The sequence below is a fragment of the Hypanus sabinus genome, chromosome 2 (assembly GCF_030144855.1).
Source record: "Hypanus sabinus isolate sHypSab1 chromosome 2, sHypSab1.hap1, whole genome shotgun sequence".
Lineage (NCBI taxonomy): Eukaryota > Metazoa > Chordata > Chondrichthyes > Myliobatiformes > Dasyatidae > Hypanus > Hypanus sabinus.
The window spans coordinates 31,962,386-31,977,292 of NC_082707.1; the positions used below are offsets into that span (position 1 = coordinate 31,962,386).

At 43.6% G+C, this 14,907-nt stretch overlaps 1 protein-coding gene across 1 annotated transcript in view; it reads left to right on the forward strand.

The window, feature by feature from the left end:
• The first annotated feature begins 284 nt into the window (after nucleotides 1-284).
• irs1 (insulin receptor substrate 1) overlaps nucleotides 285-14,907 on the forward strand; it is a 57,657-nt gene continuing 43,034 nt past the window's right edge. The window contains exon 1 of the mRNA XM_059943745.1: nucleotides 285-3,985. Coding sequence (XP_059799728.1) covers nucleotides 730-3,985 — 3,256 coding nt within the window. The 5' untranslated portion in view covers nucleotides 285-729. The remainder of the gene's footprint in view (nucleotides 3,986-14,907) is intronic.

A 14,907-nucleotide genomic window follows, 5' to 3' on the forward strand; every position in this document is an offset into this window, starting at 1 on the left:
GGGCGTCTGCAGAATGAGCTTGTTGGGAGGGGAGGGTCGAAGGAGGCGGTGGCGAGCGAGCAGTCGGCTGGGGATGATTGGCAGCTCGTCCGCGTGAAGGAGGGCGGTGCTGAGAGTGTGAGGGGGGGGTTGGTGGGCGAACGCGACAACATTCCGAAATAGAACGTAAACAAGGGGGGGGGGGGGCAGCTGACCAATCAGGGGCAACGTCGCCAGGCATGGGAGGGGAAGGTGTGGAGAGGCGGCGGGGGGGGGGGGGGGGCACCCGGTTGGCTGGGCGGGAGAGCCCGTGAGCGCGCTCGCACGGGTGCCGCCCCCTCCCTCCCTCTCCTCAACAGCCGGCCGGCCGGGCGGGCGGGCGCGCCCGAAGTTGAGTTGTCAATCGCGAGGCGCGCGGCACAGCCGACAGCGCGGGAGCGAGGAGGGTTACTCACATCGGGCGGGCTGCGCGCTTGTTGTGGTTCCCTCTCGGAGGCGGAAAAATAATTCTACATTTAATTGAAGAGAGAGTAAGGGGTGGGGAGCTTTTTTTTTAAAAAAAGTGAAAAGTAATCCCGAGTGGTTGGAGGTGTTTTATTTTGCTGGGGGAAATCAGTCGGTGTAGTACTCGCCCTCACAACCCCCCCCCCCCCCTTCAAGCCTCCAGCTTGCTGTTTGTAATTGTTTTAATTTATTTACTGAGTCCTGATAGTGTGTCCAGCCGGGCCAGCTCGCCCGGACTCGGAGCAAATGGCGAGTCCGCCCGAGCCCAACTCGCCCGGCACTGACGGCTTCTCGGACGTGAGGAAAGTGGGCTACTTGAGGAAGCCCAAGAGCATGCACAAGAGATTCTTCGTGCTGCGGGCGCCCAGTCAACTGGGCCCGGCGAGGCTGGACTACTACGAGAACGAGAAGAAATGGAGGCACAAGGCGAGCGCGCCGAAGCGGTCCGTACACCTGGAGAGCTGCTTCAACATCAACAAGAGGGCCGACTCGAAGAACAAATACCTGGTGGCCCTCTACACCAAGGACGAGTACTTGGCCATGGCCGCCGACTGCGAGAGCGAGCAGGACAGCTGGTACCAGGCGCTGCTGGAGCTGCACAGCAAGGGCAAGCTGACCGGTGAGGAACGGGAGGCTGCGGCTGGCACGGCCGCCCACCCCGGCGGCTCGGCGGCGGTCGAGGACACCTACGGCGAGGTGAGCCCCGGGTCGGCTTTCAAAGAAGTGTGGCAGGTGGTGCTGAAGCCCAAGGGGCTGGGACACACCAAGAACCTGGTGGGGATTTACCGGCTGTGCCTGACCAGCAAGACCATCAGCCTGGTGAAGCTGAACTCGGAGGCGGCGGCTGTGGTCTTGCAGCTGATGAACATCCGCCGCTGCGGGCACTCGGAGAACTTCTTCTTCATCGAGGTGGGCAGGTCGGCGGTGACGGGGCCTGGCGAGTTCTGGATGCAAGTGGACGATTCGGTGGTGGCCCAGAACATGCACGAAACTATCCTGGAGGCGATGAAGGCCATGAGCGAGGAGTTCCGACCGCGTAGCAAGAGCCAGTCGTCGTCCAGCTCCAACCCCATCTCGGTGCCCCTCCGACGGCACCTCAACAACCCGCCTCCCAGCCAGGTGGGCTTGAGCCGCCGGTCGCGCACCGAGAGCATTACGGCCACCTCGCCCGCCACCGGCAAGCATCATTCGTTTCGGGTGCGAGCTTCCAGCGACGGCGAGGGCACCATGTCGAGACCGGCTTCGGTGGACGGCAGCCCCGTGAGTCCCAGTGCCGCCCGGACACATTCCCAGCGGCACCGAGGCGGCTGCAGGCTGCACCCCCCTCTCAATCACAGCAGGTCCATCCCCATGCCGTCGACCCATTACTCGCCTTCGGCCACCAGCCCGGTCAGTTTATCGTCAAGTAGCACAAGTGGTCATGGGTCCACTTCCGACAGCCTTTTCCCCAGGCGATCTAGCGCTTCCATCTCTGGATCACCGAGCGACGGTGGGTTTATTTCATCCGATGAATACGGATCCAGTCCGTGTGATTTCAGGAACTCCTACAGAAGCGTCACTCCCGATTCTTTGGGACACACTCCTCCTGCAAGGGAGGAACAGGAGTTAAATAACTACATCTATATGGGGAAGCATTCGAATCTGATTCCAAATTGCCACAACAGGGGTACTCAGAGGTGGGCTTCTACTAAATTAGAAGATGCAGATTCGGATAAAGGATTCAGGAAGCGGGCTCATTCGTCAGGCACATCGCCACCCACCGTAATGCACCAAAAGACCTCTTCTCAATCTTCCACCGCCTTGTTTGAGGAATACACAGAGATGACACCGTGTTATCCAGGGGGGCATTTATCCACCTGTAAAAACTCAGCTTTTGTACCTACTCATTCATACCCTGAGGAATGCTTGGACCTTCACTCAGCTGGTAGCCGTTTCAGCCAGATGGATGATGGATATATGCCAATGTCACCAGGAGTGGCTCCTGTGCCTAATAAAAGTGACTACATGCCAATGAGCCCCAAAAGTGTTTCTGCTCCACAGCAGATTATTAATCCACGCCAACATTCACGAAAAGATGGGTATATGATGATGTCACCCAGCGGTAGCTGCTCACCGGAAAACGTGAGTTATGGAAAGATTTGGACCAATGGAGGGAATTCTAAGCTGTCCGTTGAAAGTAATGAAGGGAAACTGTCAGTTAGTGACTATATAAATATGTCTCCTGCAGGTTGCTCAACCACAAGCACGCCACCAGACTCTTTCTTCAGTCCAGTTGAAGAGTCTCATAAACCAGTTTGTTCATATTTCTCGTTGCCTCGTTCCTTCAAACATGTGCATCGAAAAAGTGAGGAGTCCCCTTTAAGAATCGCTGTGAATTCAGGTCGTCTTTTATATGCTGAGGATTCTTCTTCATCTACGAGTAGTGATAGTTTAGGGGGGCAAGATGGTGGGCATCATGGAGTTAACATTGTTAAAAACGATTTGTATGTACCAATGAAAGGTAAACTTGTACGGCCCACGAGGCTATCGCTTGATAACACTAAAGCGAGTACTTTGCCCAGAGCACGAGAGCATCCACTTCCACCAGAGCCAAAGAGCCCAGGGGAGTATGTAAATATTGACTTCAGTGACAAAACCTATTCTTCTCGCTCATTGTCTCTTGTTGAACCCTCTTCAGGTGTAGGGAAACTTGTTCAGCAAAGGCCGTCTATGTCAGAATACATGAATATGGATTTAAGAACTGAGGCACACAAGTTTTCTGGCATATCAAAATCTACTGCGGGCATCAACAGGTCTGTAGCCAGCTGCACTTCCAGCACTTGCAGGAAGAATAGAGGGCAGGGAAATGGTGATTATGTTACCATGCAACTAGCTACCACCTGCTCAGACTTACTAGAACCGCCAGTAAGTAACTATTCAGAGATGACAGTTGGTGAAGGTGTAACGCCTTCTATTTCCGTTCTACCTCAGGCAGAAGTGAGCTCATTGAACACCGTTTCTGATGCAGTACGTGGTCCTCTGATGGACCAGATTTCAGGGAGGAGTGCCTTTACTGTGCTTAATCTTGCCCCTAATCGGAACCAAGGTGCCAAAGTCATCCGAGTTGACCCTCAAGGTAGAAGAAGACATAGTTCAGAGACTTTCACTTCCACAGCCAGTGTAGCTGGCATGACGCTGCCTTGCGTTGACCACATTAAACGACATAGTTCAGTGTCTTTTGAGAATGTGTGGCTTAACAAACCAGGAGATTCTCTGGCTTTAAGTTCCAAAGATCAGTCAAATGATGTCACAGTGCAGAATGATTGTAAAAATGGTATGAACTACATTGATTTAGATTTGGTAAATGATTTTAACAAAGAATGGCCCTCCTCTCAACGTGTAACCCCTTGTCAACTTCAAGGAAGTACCTCTGGTGGTGGTAAGAATGATGATGATCTGAATTCGTATGCAAGCATCACCTTCCAGAAGCCAGATGAAATAAGCAAGCCTGCAGAAAGGGAAGGTAAAAGCACTAAATGAATTCTTTGAGAATTGTTATGTTTCACCTAATTTAAAATGTGATTTTTTTTAGTTTCTTTGATCACTTTACTAATGACTATAAAACATGTTTTTCTTTAAATGATGGCTGTTTAGTTATTTGCTAGAGCTGCTTTTTGTTTTAAAGTTTTGTTTTTGAAAATACAAAAGCATTTACATTCGTGGTTGCCTAATATATGCTTCTAGTGTACAGATGATTGGAATCATTGGGAGAATAGAGTCAAATTTAAATAATTCACTGAATTACCAAGGTCGATCCTTGGGAATTAACCCCGTTTGGCCTGTATGAAAATTTCCACATCGGCTGCAGGGTTGGAAGTTAGTTGTGTATGTGGAAAAGCTCTCTCAGAAATTATTTACTTTATTATCTGTCAGTAAATGTTGATCTCCATTTAGTTGGACAAATCATAAAGCAGTTCTGTCAAAGTTAAATATGGCAGCGAGTTTTTTCTTTCACATTTTATGCTCTGTACTTGTTTGTGTTCAGACCTTCCGAGTTGAGCAGGGGCAAAGTGAACCTCAAGAAATAGTTGCCTTGGTTACACAAAATGTTTTGCAATTGAGAGGCACATGTATTTTCCCAATTAGGTCTGCTTGTGGAATTTTTAGTGCTCAGCAAAAGCTGGTTTTGAATCGGTCAATTCCAGTTAGAGTTGCTGTGATGGCATCCCTGGCCTGGTAGGGGAAGGGGGAGCAACCTATGAGAGACCAGAACACTTGTCAATTTAGATACACGGTCAGCACTACTGAGTTAACATGCGGAGGGAGCTTCAAGCGGTTTTGATCATTAGAAAGTGAGACCCAAGCGATCGAAGCGTCACTTCCTGTGACTTGGCAGGAGCACAGTAGAACCTTGTAGCTTTCTTTCTATCATGCTTATAAAAATAGTGAAATGGCTGCAACATTTATTGAATATTTTGGAGAAATCTGTGGAGCCACTAATCTGCCTTCATGGTTTGGCAGACTGTTACTTCACCACAAGAGCACGTCACTTAACCCTTTTGACAACTGAAGCAACAGTTCTCCAGCAAAATAAGGCTTCTGTTAGTTCAACAAATGTGAATTAAGAATAATTTCCTGAATCCATGAGTTTCTCTGATGCTGTGCGTGAAGGAGGAGGAGAGCCTTCAAGAATGTATCAATGAAAACAGGAATCAGGGTCAGAGTTTAAATTCTTGTAGAGTAAATCATATATCTTCTGGAAATTTTCCAAGATGTATTTCTGTGAAGTATAGGTATATTGCATTTTGAGACGTGTTGCTAATTGTGAAGAAGTCTAATATATTATACTGACATTTTAAGGTCTCTGTAGGATGCATTCTGGGCTGGGGGGGGGGGTGAATGAAGAGTTAGTAATCTTTGTGGTGCACGTGTTTACTAGGTACAGCAGAATAGCTTTGAGGTAGTTGCAAGTCTTCTAAGGAGTTAATGGGGGTTGGAATGTAAAGAATGGGAGAAAAGAAGAACCAAGTATTTCCTTCAAATAGCCATTTTCTTGATTATTTGTAATATAATTTTATTGTAAATACTTGTAGAAAGTAGTGAGCAGAGACTGTTATATGAATATAACTTTGCTCTGAGTTAATCTCAAAATGAAGGAGCAAATTGTATTGAGCTGCAAAATGTGGATAGTTAATGCCAAACAGTGATTTATTTCATCTTTTCAAGGGCATAAGGTATGGATTTTCTCTGGTTATGCTGCAGAGATAATGATGTATTCATAAACAGCAAGAGTTGATTTTTATCGCTCATAATTATTTTGCAGATTGTTATTTTAGCTTAAAACTTTTTCATATTGTTGGGGCATCTGTAACAGTGTGTGCATCCTCTTCGTGGAATGTGTGGGCTTCCTCCCACAGTTCAAAGATGTATCGTTTAGCAGATTGGTCATTGTTAATTATCCTGTAATTACACAGAATGTAGAATAGTACAGCACAGTACAGGCCCTTCAGCCCACAATGTTACGCTGGGATTAAATTTGGGGTTGCTGGGCAGTGTGGCTGGAAGGAACTGCTTTGCATTGTATCTCAAATAATGTGTGTAGCATGTGGCTTGTGTATTTAATGGTACTGACATTTGCTTTGCTTCTGTCTTGTGATTGGCAAGACCTCGAAGCATATGAAACAATATAATGAACCAAACTGTATGTTGAATTGTATCAGAGGAAGATTTTGGATGTCTTTTTCAGGCTTCAAATTTTCAAGGAAAGCTTTATCTGGAATTTTAAAGTACTAAAAGATACGATGTGAAAATGTGAAGAATATTTTAAATCTGTATGCGATTTAATGTACTGTTGGGTACATCACTGAGTAGAAATTATTTTGCAAGTGTAATCCATGTTGAATGGGCAATCGAAATTGTCCATGGCCTGGAGCTTGGTAACTGTAGTTGGATACCTCATTTTTTTTTGGATTTATTTCATGTGTTAGGTCCAGTTTTGTTTTCAGTTTATATTTTTAAAAATGCAATAACATGGTTGAGAGCTTTGTGCATTTGTGAATCTTTCTGGACTTGGCAGCAGCATTAGCAAATGTGATATTATAGTAGTAAAGCATGAGTTGTACCATTCCATGACTGTGTCACTTATTGATTGCTTGTTTTAACCACAGAGGCTGATTGGAATGCAAATCATTGCCAGAGAAGTTGAAAGAAAATGATCTGTTTACTTCATTCTGAAAATCATTTCTTGGGGAAAAAAGTCTTGCATGGTTTGCATTCCGTTCTGCCCGTGAAAATCAATGGAGTTTCTTTCCTCAATGTTCCTTGTGTACTGTCCATTACAATGCTGATTTGTGATACCTTTTCTCATACAGTTTTAGTTCAAGGTACTGTTTGAGGAAACTGCAGACTCTAATTGTCTGTTTGCACAGCAATTTTGATAGTATTTTCTAAGTATATAAATGAAAACGCAGCTTGTTCACAAAGGCATTCTGGCAGTCACTTCAGTTGCCTCTTCATGGGTGTACAGCTTTGTAAGCTAAACTCTTTAAGAAAACCTCTTTGAGCACTTTCCATTCAACCTTTTTTGTGTGTTTTACCTGGACTACTTGGGGCATGCCATTTGATAGTCAAGTATGCATTTCGGAAATTATCTAAATTCCTTTGAGGATGTGTCTTTAATTTGAAAGAGAGAATTTAAGTTCAAGGGGCATGCTTTTTGTGATTGTATGCATTGCAGAAGCCACTTATCTCTCTATTTTTATGCTCATTGTATACCTCACCTTTGCCCCACCCTTTGGTCTGTCATCCTGCACTTGCATTCTTTTAGTGAAAAGTAGTTTTTTTTAATTCAATGAGATCATGCTTTTGAGTACAATATTTAATTACCAATTTCTCAGTAAGTGCAAACCCTAGCTTTCCGAAGCTTTACTACTTTTGAAGATTAACCTGAGTGATCCATGATTTGGGCGCTAACATTTAATCAGTTGCTACTGCTTTTATGCTGTGCAAATTGTTCTTGCAGTCATGCTCTTGATATAGTCCTGTATTTGGATGTCTACCATTATACAAGGACTGTGCTTTTATCAATAAACTACATGTAGCACAAACTTAATTGTTTGAACTGAATGTCTGACTTGCCATTTTTAATTTTAATGCCAGCAAAAATTTAAGTAATGAAGTAAAAGTGAAAAAGAATTGTAAATAAATCTGACAACTCTCAACTCTGATAGGTGTGAGATTCAGCTGTTGGAAAAAAAAACTGAATTCTCCTTTCAAAACAATGAACCCTACATTTGACCATATTTTTTTCTGTAGGAAAATGTTTCCAGCTGTGTCATATCAGCCTGTTTTCCTTTGTTCCACAATAAGCGAAAATTGTGGGGGTCAGGGATCAATTAGACACTTTTGTAAGTGGATGGAGATGAATCTGGTTCCAGATGCTTTTCCATGAGATTCAATCATTTACTTATGTTTCTGATTTGGACCTTCAAGCAGTTTTTCAGTCTTTGTTTTGTATGAAATTAAAAACAAATCCTTTAAACAGCTGCTGAAGATCTCAAAATGAAATTGAGCTTCTAAATTAGTTAATCACAGATTTACAAAAAAGTGCAGTACAGAGTTTTGGGAAAAAAAAGTAGGTATGTTTTCTGAGGCTGAGATATTGTATGAACGCTGTTTTGGTGTGGAAGAAGTTATGGGGTAGTGGTTGTAATATTACTGGAAATTGGTATCCTCTGGGTGTGGCTTTTACCTGGTACATTGTCTGCTGCATTTCTAATTGTTAACACTTGCACAGCTCTTGGTTGGTAAATATTGATGGTCTATAAAGCGTGAGTAGAACTATACTTCGAAGAGACTTTGAAAAATTGTTTAAGAAAATTCAAGAGGTTTTGAGCATGAAACTTTTTCATGAGGTTCGGTTTCACTTCTGTTTCCGCCCCCCATTTTAACAATGAAGTGGAGTTACCTAGTTCTTGTAACAGAGTAAGTGGAATGTGACTGATCATTGTGGGAGGTCAGCCAGAACTGCTTTTACCTATTAGGAACCTGGAGTAGTTTGATGCCTTTGCATTAGCACTTCTTCCTTTGTGCTCTGAATGAAGTACCTGTGTGATACTCCCTTCAGCTTGCACTTCAGTGTCTTCTCTGTTGCTAACGTACGTTATTGTGAATTAGCGAACAAGAGAAAATCTGCAGATGCTGGGAATTTGAGCAACGCACAAAATGTTGGAGGAACTCTGGCAGTACAAGCAGCATCTATGGAAAAGAGTACAGTCAACATTTTAGGCCGGAACCCTTCAGCAGGACAATTGTGTAATAGTGTAGTATACCCCTGGACAAGTTGCACAAAAGGTTTATGCAAATATATCTAGTCTGGGCATGCACTACTGAAGGAGGATCTATTGTTAATGAGAGTAAAAGCAAATCGACAACTTTTTAAACTTGGATGCGCAAAGAAAGTTTTCTTTTCTCAAGCATCTCCAGTATGTCTAATGCTGACTTGTCATGCTACATCTGCTTTATATTTTGTGAATTCTTATCCTGTTCCTTATTATAACTGAGAACAGGTTTGCTGATTATGATGGGACTTGTTTTGCAGTTGGGTTTCAAACATTTGTGCAACATCAAAATCTTGACAGCAAGCAAGTCTCTGCAGGAAAGTCTTTTCAAAGCAGGTGCTTAGTTGGTGGAGGAACTGACTTGCAGAGCCTTTGAACTGGATAAGGAATGTCTCTGAGAAGAGACTGCTGCTACAAGCCCCAGGGCCTGAAACTGGTGGGGAGGAATGTCATTCTGTCTTTCAAAGCAGACTTCTCTCATCTTTTTGAAGCAGGGTGCCTGTGGAGTATCCATCATTACTGAGCCTAACAGACCTGATCTGATTTAGAAAGATCAGATCTTCTGATGAAGGGTTTTGGCCTGAAACGTCATCACTGCCTCCTCCCATAGATTCTGTCTGGCCTGCTGAGTTCTGCCAGCATTTTGTGTTTATTTGTTTCTGATTTAGAAAGTAATTGTTTGGCTAGTTTTGAGATGAGGGGCCACTGGAAGGTTCCATTTTCTACCATCAAGTTGAGTTCACAACTTGAACTCATTGTTTTGAGATGCGTTTTTTACCATAGAAGCTTTACTAAAAGTTTGTGTGTTCTCTGCTGGTATTTGGGCCACGCATTGTGACACAAGCTCTACTGAAAGTTAGCTGGCATTTACCTTATTAAATGATTTAACGATTATTTAAATACCTAACTTTTTTTTACATAATGGCAAATCTTTGAAAGTGGGATCAAGATATCAGTCAAACTGATCATAATATTATAAGCTTAAGTCCTTCTCCAGAGACTTGAGGACAGATATCTAGGCTGGTGCTCCAGCTAAGAGTTCCCCAGTACTTTACAGGATGGCTGGTCCTAACTTCTCTGCTGCTGTTTTGGAGATGCATAAGACCTTGCACCTGTTTTCTGCATTGCCTGCCTCCTGAGTCATTGGTAGCTCCCACTGACACTAAAGGCTGATTTATACTTGTGAGCCACATCGATGCAGAAGGTAACGCGTATCCTGTGCTGTGGGGTGACGTGCACCTCTCCAGAAAAGTTACTCACGGGTTGCGGCGACACGGACCGCAACAACTGTCAGCTTAGTAGCATCGCATTTCCGGTTGCTGCTTCTCCGCCACATCTGTAGGCTCTGCGTACACCAATGTGAAATAGATGAACCAAATCATCAAATCTACCTGCCGACATGTGAAAATGTTTGAAATGCATTTCTTCGTCCGTGTCTCTCACGAAGAAACTCAGCGCAGTAGCAAACCCCACTGCCAACTAACATTTTGGCGCAAACCAGCCATGCTTAATCATGCTTGCTATGGCGTAGAGCGACGCAGAAGTGAAAATCAGGGCTGCGGCGTAGCCCGTACGCACAAGTATAAATCAGCCTTGAGTGAGATCTCTGAGAGCTGGAATTGGTCTGGATGTACATATAGGATGCATTGGGAGTTGAATCAAATGTCCAGGTGAAGCACCTTAAGAAACCTGGGCTGGAATTGGGCACTGGGGATTAGAGTGACTGTGTGCACATAGGTAAGCAGAGTGAAAAGTGAAAGTGCTGAAGGGCATGCAGTGTTGGCACCGGAATGTGTAGTGACACCTGTGGGCTGCTCCCAGCACATTTTGGATTATGATAGTTTGTTAACGTAAGCAGTATATTTCACTGTTTTGATGGATAAGTAAATGAATCTTGAGTCTGAGGTAGGTTGAGTTCCAGGGTACGGTATTGGAAGAGTGTTGAAATTGAAAGGGGGGGGGGGGGAAACAAGTTGTATGTGCATCAGTGATTTAAGTGATGATTACTTTCACTCACTTTGTTTTTACTGGTTGGTATACATAATATCTTTGTTAGATAGTGTTCTGCCCAGCATGCTTCAATCTTTAATATTAAAATAAATTACCTGGCGATTATCAATGTGCAGCTGCAGTGCTGTGTCGGCAGGATAGGGGAATCAAGGGATATGGGGACAAGGCAGGGACTGGGTATTGATAGTGAATGATCAGCCATGATCTCAGAATGGCGGTGCAGACTCGAGGGGCCGAATGGTCTACTTCTGCACCTATTGTCTATTGTATTTGCATTTATGATGCTCCAGTTTTACTTGAGGGTTACTTTATGGCTGTTTAAGGAGACGCAGGACATCCAGAATCAGTAAAACATCACTGAAAATGTATGAATCATTTTAATTTACCTAGATCATAGCATTACCAATGATCAAATTAACATTGAAGAGACTGCATCTGCTGTATTCTGGGACTTATTAAGCTTAAGTGTTTGTGGTTCACTCAGTCACCTTGTGTATTGAAATTGTGGCAGGACCATCAGGATTCATGAAGGTATTTAAAGCTGTAGCTTGCCTACCATTGTGTATCAAGTTCAAGGTGAAGACAGATCTCTGAGTAGTTGAATTTGAGAGAGTGGGCTTTTGAGGCCTTGTCAGTGCTGAAGAAATTGTACATAACACTCAAGATACTAGTTGCTACATAGATCTATACCTGTAATTCATTTACTCCCCAGTGCTGTGACAAACGACCCCTAGCTCATAATCACATTCTCAAGGGCAGTCAGTACAAAAGAGAATGGTAATGACACAGATAAACTAAAAGTGAGTGTAGAAGGAATGTATGAGAGGAGCTGTAAATGTTATTAAACCTAATCAAAGGATTGCAACATAATTAGCAAAGTTGAAGGTTTCTTTTTGAATAAAATATATCCTACTCAAACTTCAAGTCTTTCTGTCTGAGAGCAGATGTGGCTTTGGTTTAATGATTTGCCTGAAGGATGGCTCTAAAGAAGGTGTAGTACATTTGTATTCCTACAGTGGACTTGGCTGGATCTCCGTGCTCTTGTGACAGGAATGGTACTTGAACCCACAGTGACAGAGCCCCAGCTGCCATCCTTGGTGTTTGTATTCATCATGAAGTTTTGATGAAGGATATTTACTTTTAAACTGCAATGACTGAATAAATGCAAGCCATTGAGAGGCTTCTAGGAGGTTTCATGCATAAAAGCTTATCATAAATCAGTGCAGCTGTTTTCTAGAAAAGCAACTTTCACTGGTGTATATCATTTGGCTCAATTGCATATGTGACCCGTACATTAAAAGTGATTGTAGAGCTCAGTACTTAAGTGACAAGATATTCAGAGACCTTGATACATTTCTCAGTATTTCAAATTAACTTAGTACAAGTGCATAATTACGATGAGTAAGCCATCAAGAGTTTTGAGGTGGCTCATCATTTTTGCTATGAGGCAACGACCTCCTCTCAGTATTCCTGCATAAATCCCTTCATTTTCTTAATATTCAGAAATCAGTTGATTTTTTTTTATTTGAAGGAATTTAGTTTTGAGCCTTCAGCCCTTTAGGGTAGGGGTTTACAAGGATCACCATTACCTGAGTGAAGAAATTCTTCCTCATTTAGGACTAAAATGGCTTATCCTTTTCCCTTTTATTCTTGACTTCTGGTCCCTCACTCCTCAGCCAGGGAAAGCACTTACTCCACTGAACTTTGAAAGAGTGTTAACCCAAATTCTTTCAAACTTTAGGGTGCTGTTTCAGACTCGTACAGGGGTTCCTGATGGGTGCTGCATTACTGTGACTACGCTCTGTGTGGATGTGATGAGTGGCGATGAGGGCGTTACCCACGATATACTGAGGTGTATCCACAACTTCCTGTAGGATTTTCCATTCAAGGGCATTAGTGTTTCCATACCAGGCCGTGATGCAGCCAGTCAATATACTCTCCACCACACACATTTAGAAGTTTGTCCAAGTTTAGATGACATGTTGAATTTTCTAAGGAAGTAGAGGTGTTGCTGTGCTTTATTCATAATTGCACTTGCATGCTGGGCCCAGGACAGATCCTCTGAAATGATAACATTGAGGAATTTAAAGTTTCTGACCCCCTCCACTTCTGATGCTCTGACTTGTGGACCTCTTGTTTTTTTTCCTTTTGAAGTTAATAGTCAGCTGCTTGGTTCTTGCTGACATTGAGTGAGAGGCTGCTGTTGTGGCACCACACAGCTAGATTTTCAGTCTCCTTTCTATATGCTGATACGTCACCACTTTTGGTTTGGCCTACGACAGTGGTGTCATTATCAACCTTGAATATGGCATTGAAGTTGTGCTTAGTCACACAGTCATAAGTGTAAAGCGAGTAGAGCAGGGGGCTATGCATGCAGCCTTGTGCATCTGTACTGATGGAGATTGTGGAGGAGATGTTACCAATCTGAACTAACTGGGAGTGAGAAAATCGAGGATCCATTTGCATTAGGAGGTATTGAGACCAACATCTTGAAGCTTATTGATTAATTTTGAGACTATGGTAGCATTGAATGCTGAACTGTAGTTGATAAAGAACATCTGGTGTATTCATCTTTGCTATTCAGTTGTGGCACTAGTTGGCAATTTGGAATGGATCCAAGTTGTTTTTTGGGCAAGAGTTGATATGTTTCATGAACATCCTCTCAAAACATTCTCAGCACAGATCTTTAGTACTTGGCCAGGTACTCCATCTGAACCAGAGCTTTTTGTAGGTTCACCCACCTGAAGGATGCTCACATGTTGACTTTGGAGACTGAAATCACAGGATCATTGGGCACTGTGGGAGTTCGTGATGGTTCTTCCATGATTTGGCAGTCAGGTCAAGCATTGAGCTCATATAGAAGAGAAGCCCTGCCACAACTTTTAAGCATCCTTCGTTGATTCAAGTTAAGTCCAGAATTGCTCTTTCACCCATGAGGTGGCTTTCTGGAGGTAGATCCTGTAACTTTCTTGGTTTCTAGACTTGAATGCTTCTGATCTGACCCTCAGCATTTTACAGATCTCATGGTTCATCCAGGGCTTCTGGGTGGGAAGACTCTGAATAAATTTGTGGGGTCACACTCATCTAAAAATGTTTTTATAAAGTCACCAACAGCTATGGTGTGCATTCAGATCCACGGATATTTCCTTGAACACAGCCCAGTGAACAGACTTGAAGCAATCCCGTAGTCACTCCTCTGCATCTGCAACCATCTCTTTGTTGTCCTAATGCCTGGAGCCTTGCTCTTTATTCTTTGGCTGTATTCAGGTAGGAGAAGGATAGCCAAGTGATCAGATTTCCCAAATGCGGTCAGGGCATGGAATGGTAAGCATTCTTGTGTTAGTATAACTGTGTTGGGACCTCTAGTGCTACAGGTTATACCCTGATGGTAACTGAGCAGGGTTTTCTTCAAACAAGCCTGGTTGAAGACCCCAAACATGATTTGAAATGTGTCAGGATGAACTGCTTGTTTGGTGATGACATCATGTATCTCAAGCACTTGATTATAGTTAGCAGTTGTTAGGATGTAAACTCTGGTGAGCATCATTAATGAGAACTCCCTAGGTAAATAAAACTGATACTTGATCACAAGGTGTTCAAGGTCGGGGGGAAACACATTCAACAAAATTACCACATTAGAGCACCACCAAGAGTTTTTCTTGAAACACACATCTTCACCTTTTGCCTTTTCTGAATCAGCAGTTGGTCCATCCTGTGAATCGAGAAACCTGTGGTTTGATTGCTGGGAGTAAGCCATGTCTTGGTTAAACAAACAACACAACAATCTCTTGTTTCCCTTTGATACATCAACCTTTCCCTTGGGTCCTCAGTTTTGTTCTTCAGAGACTGCACATTCACTAAAAAGATGTTGGGTAGAAGGGGTCTTATTCCTTGGGTGTTTCAACCTGACTTGGGGTCTCCTCCTCCCCCATGTTTCGCTTCTGGCCATAGCAGTGAACCTTCATGCCTGCTTGCTTGTGTCCTTCAGAAGTTCTTTCACTTGATGTTAAATTATTTCCCTTAATACTACATGTAGCCTGCAGAAGGTTGCTGTGGTTCACCAGCACTATCCCGAGAATGCCTGCCCTCCTGTGTG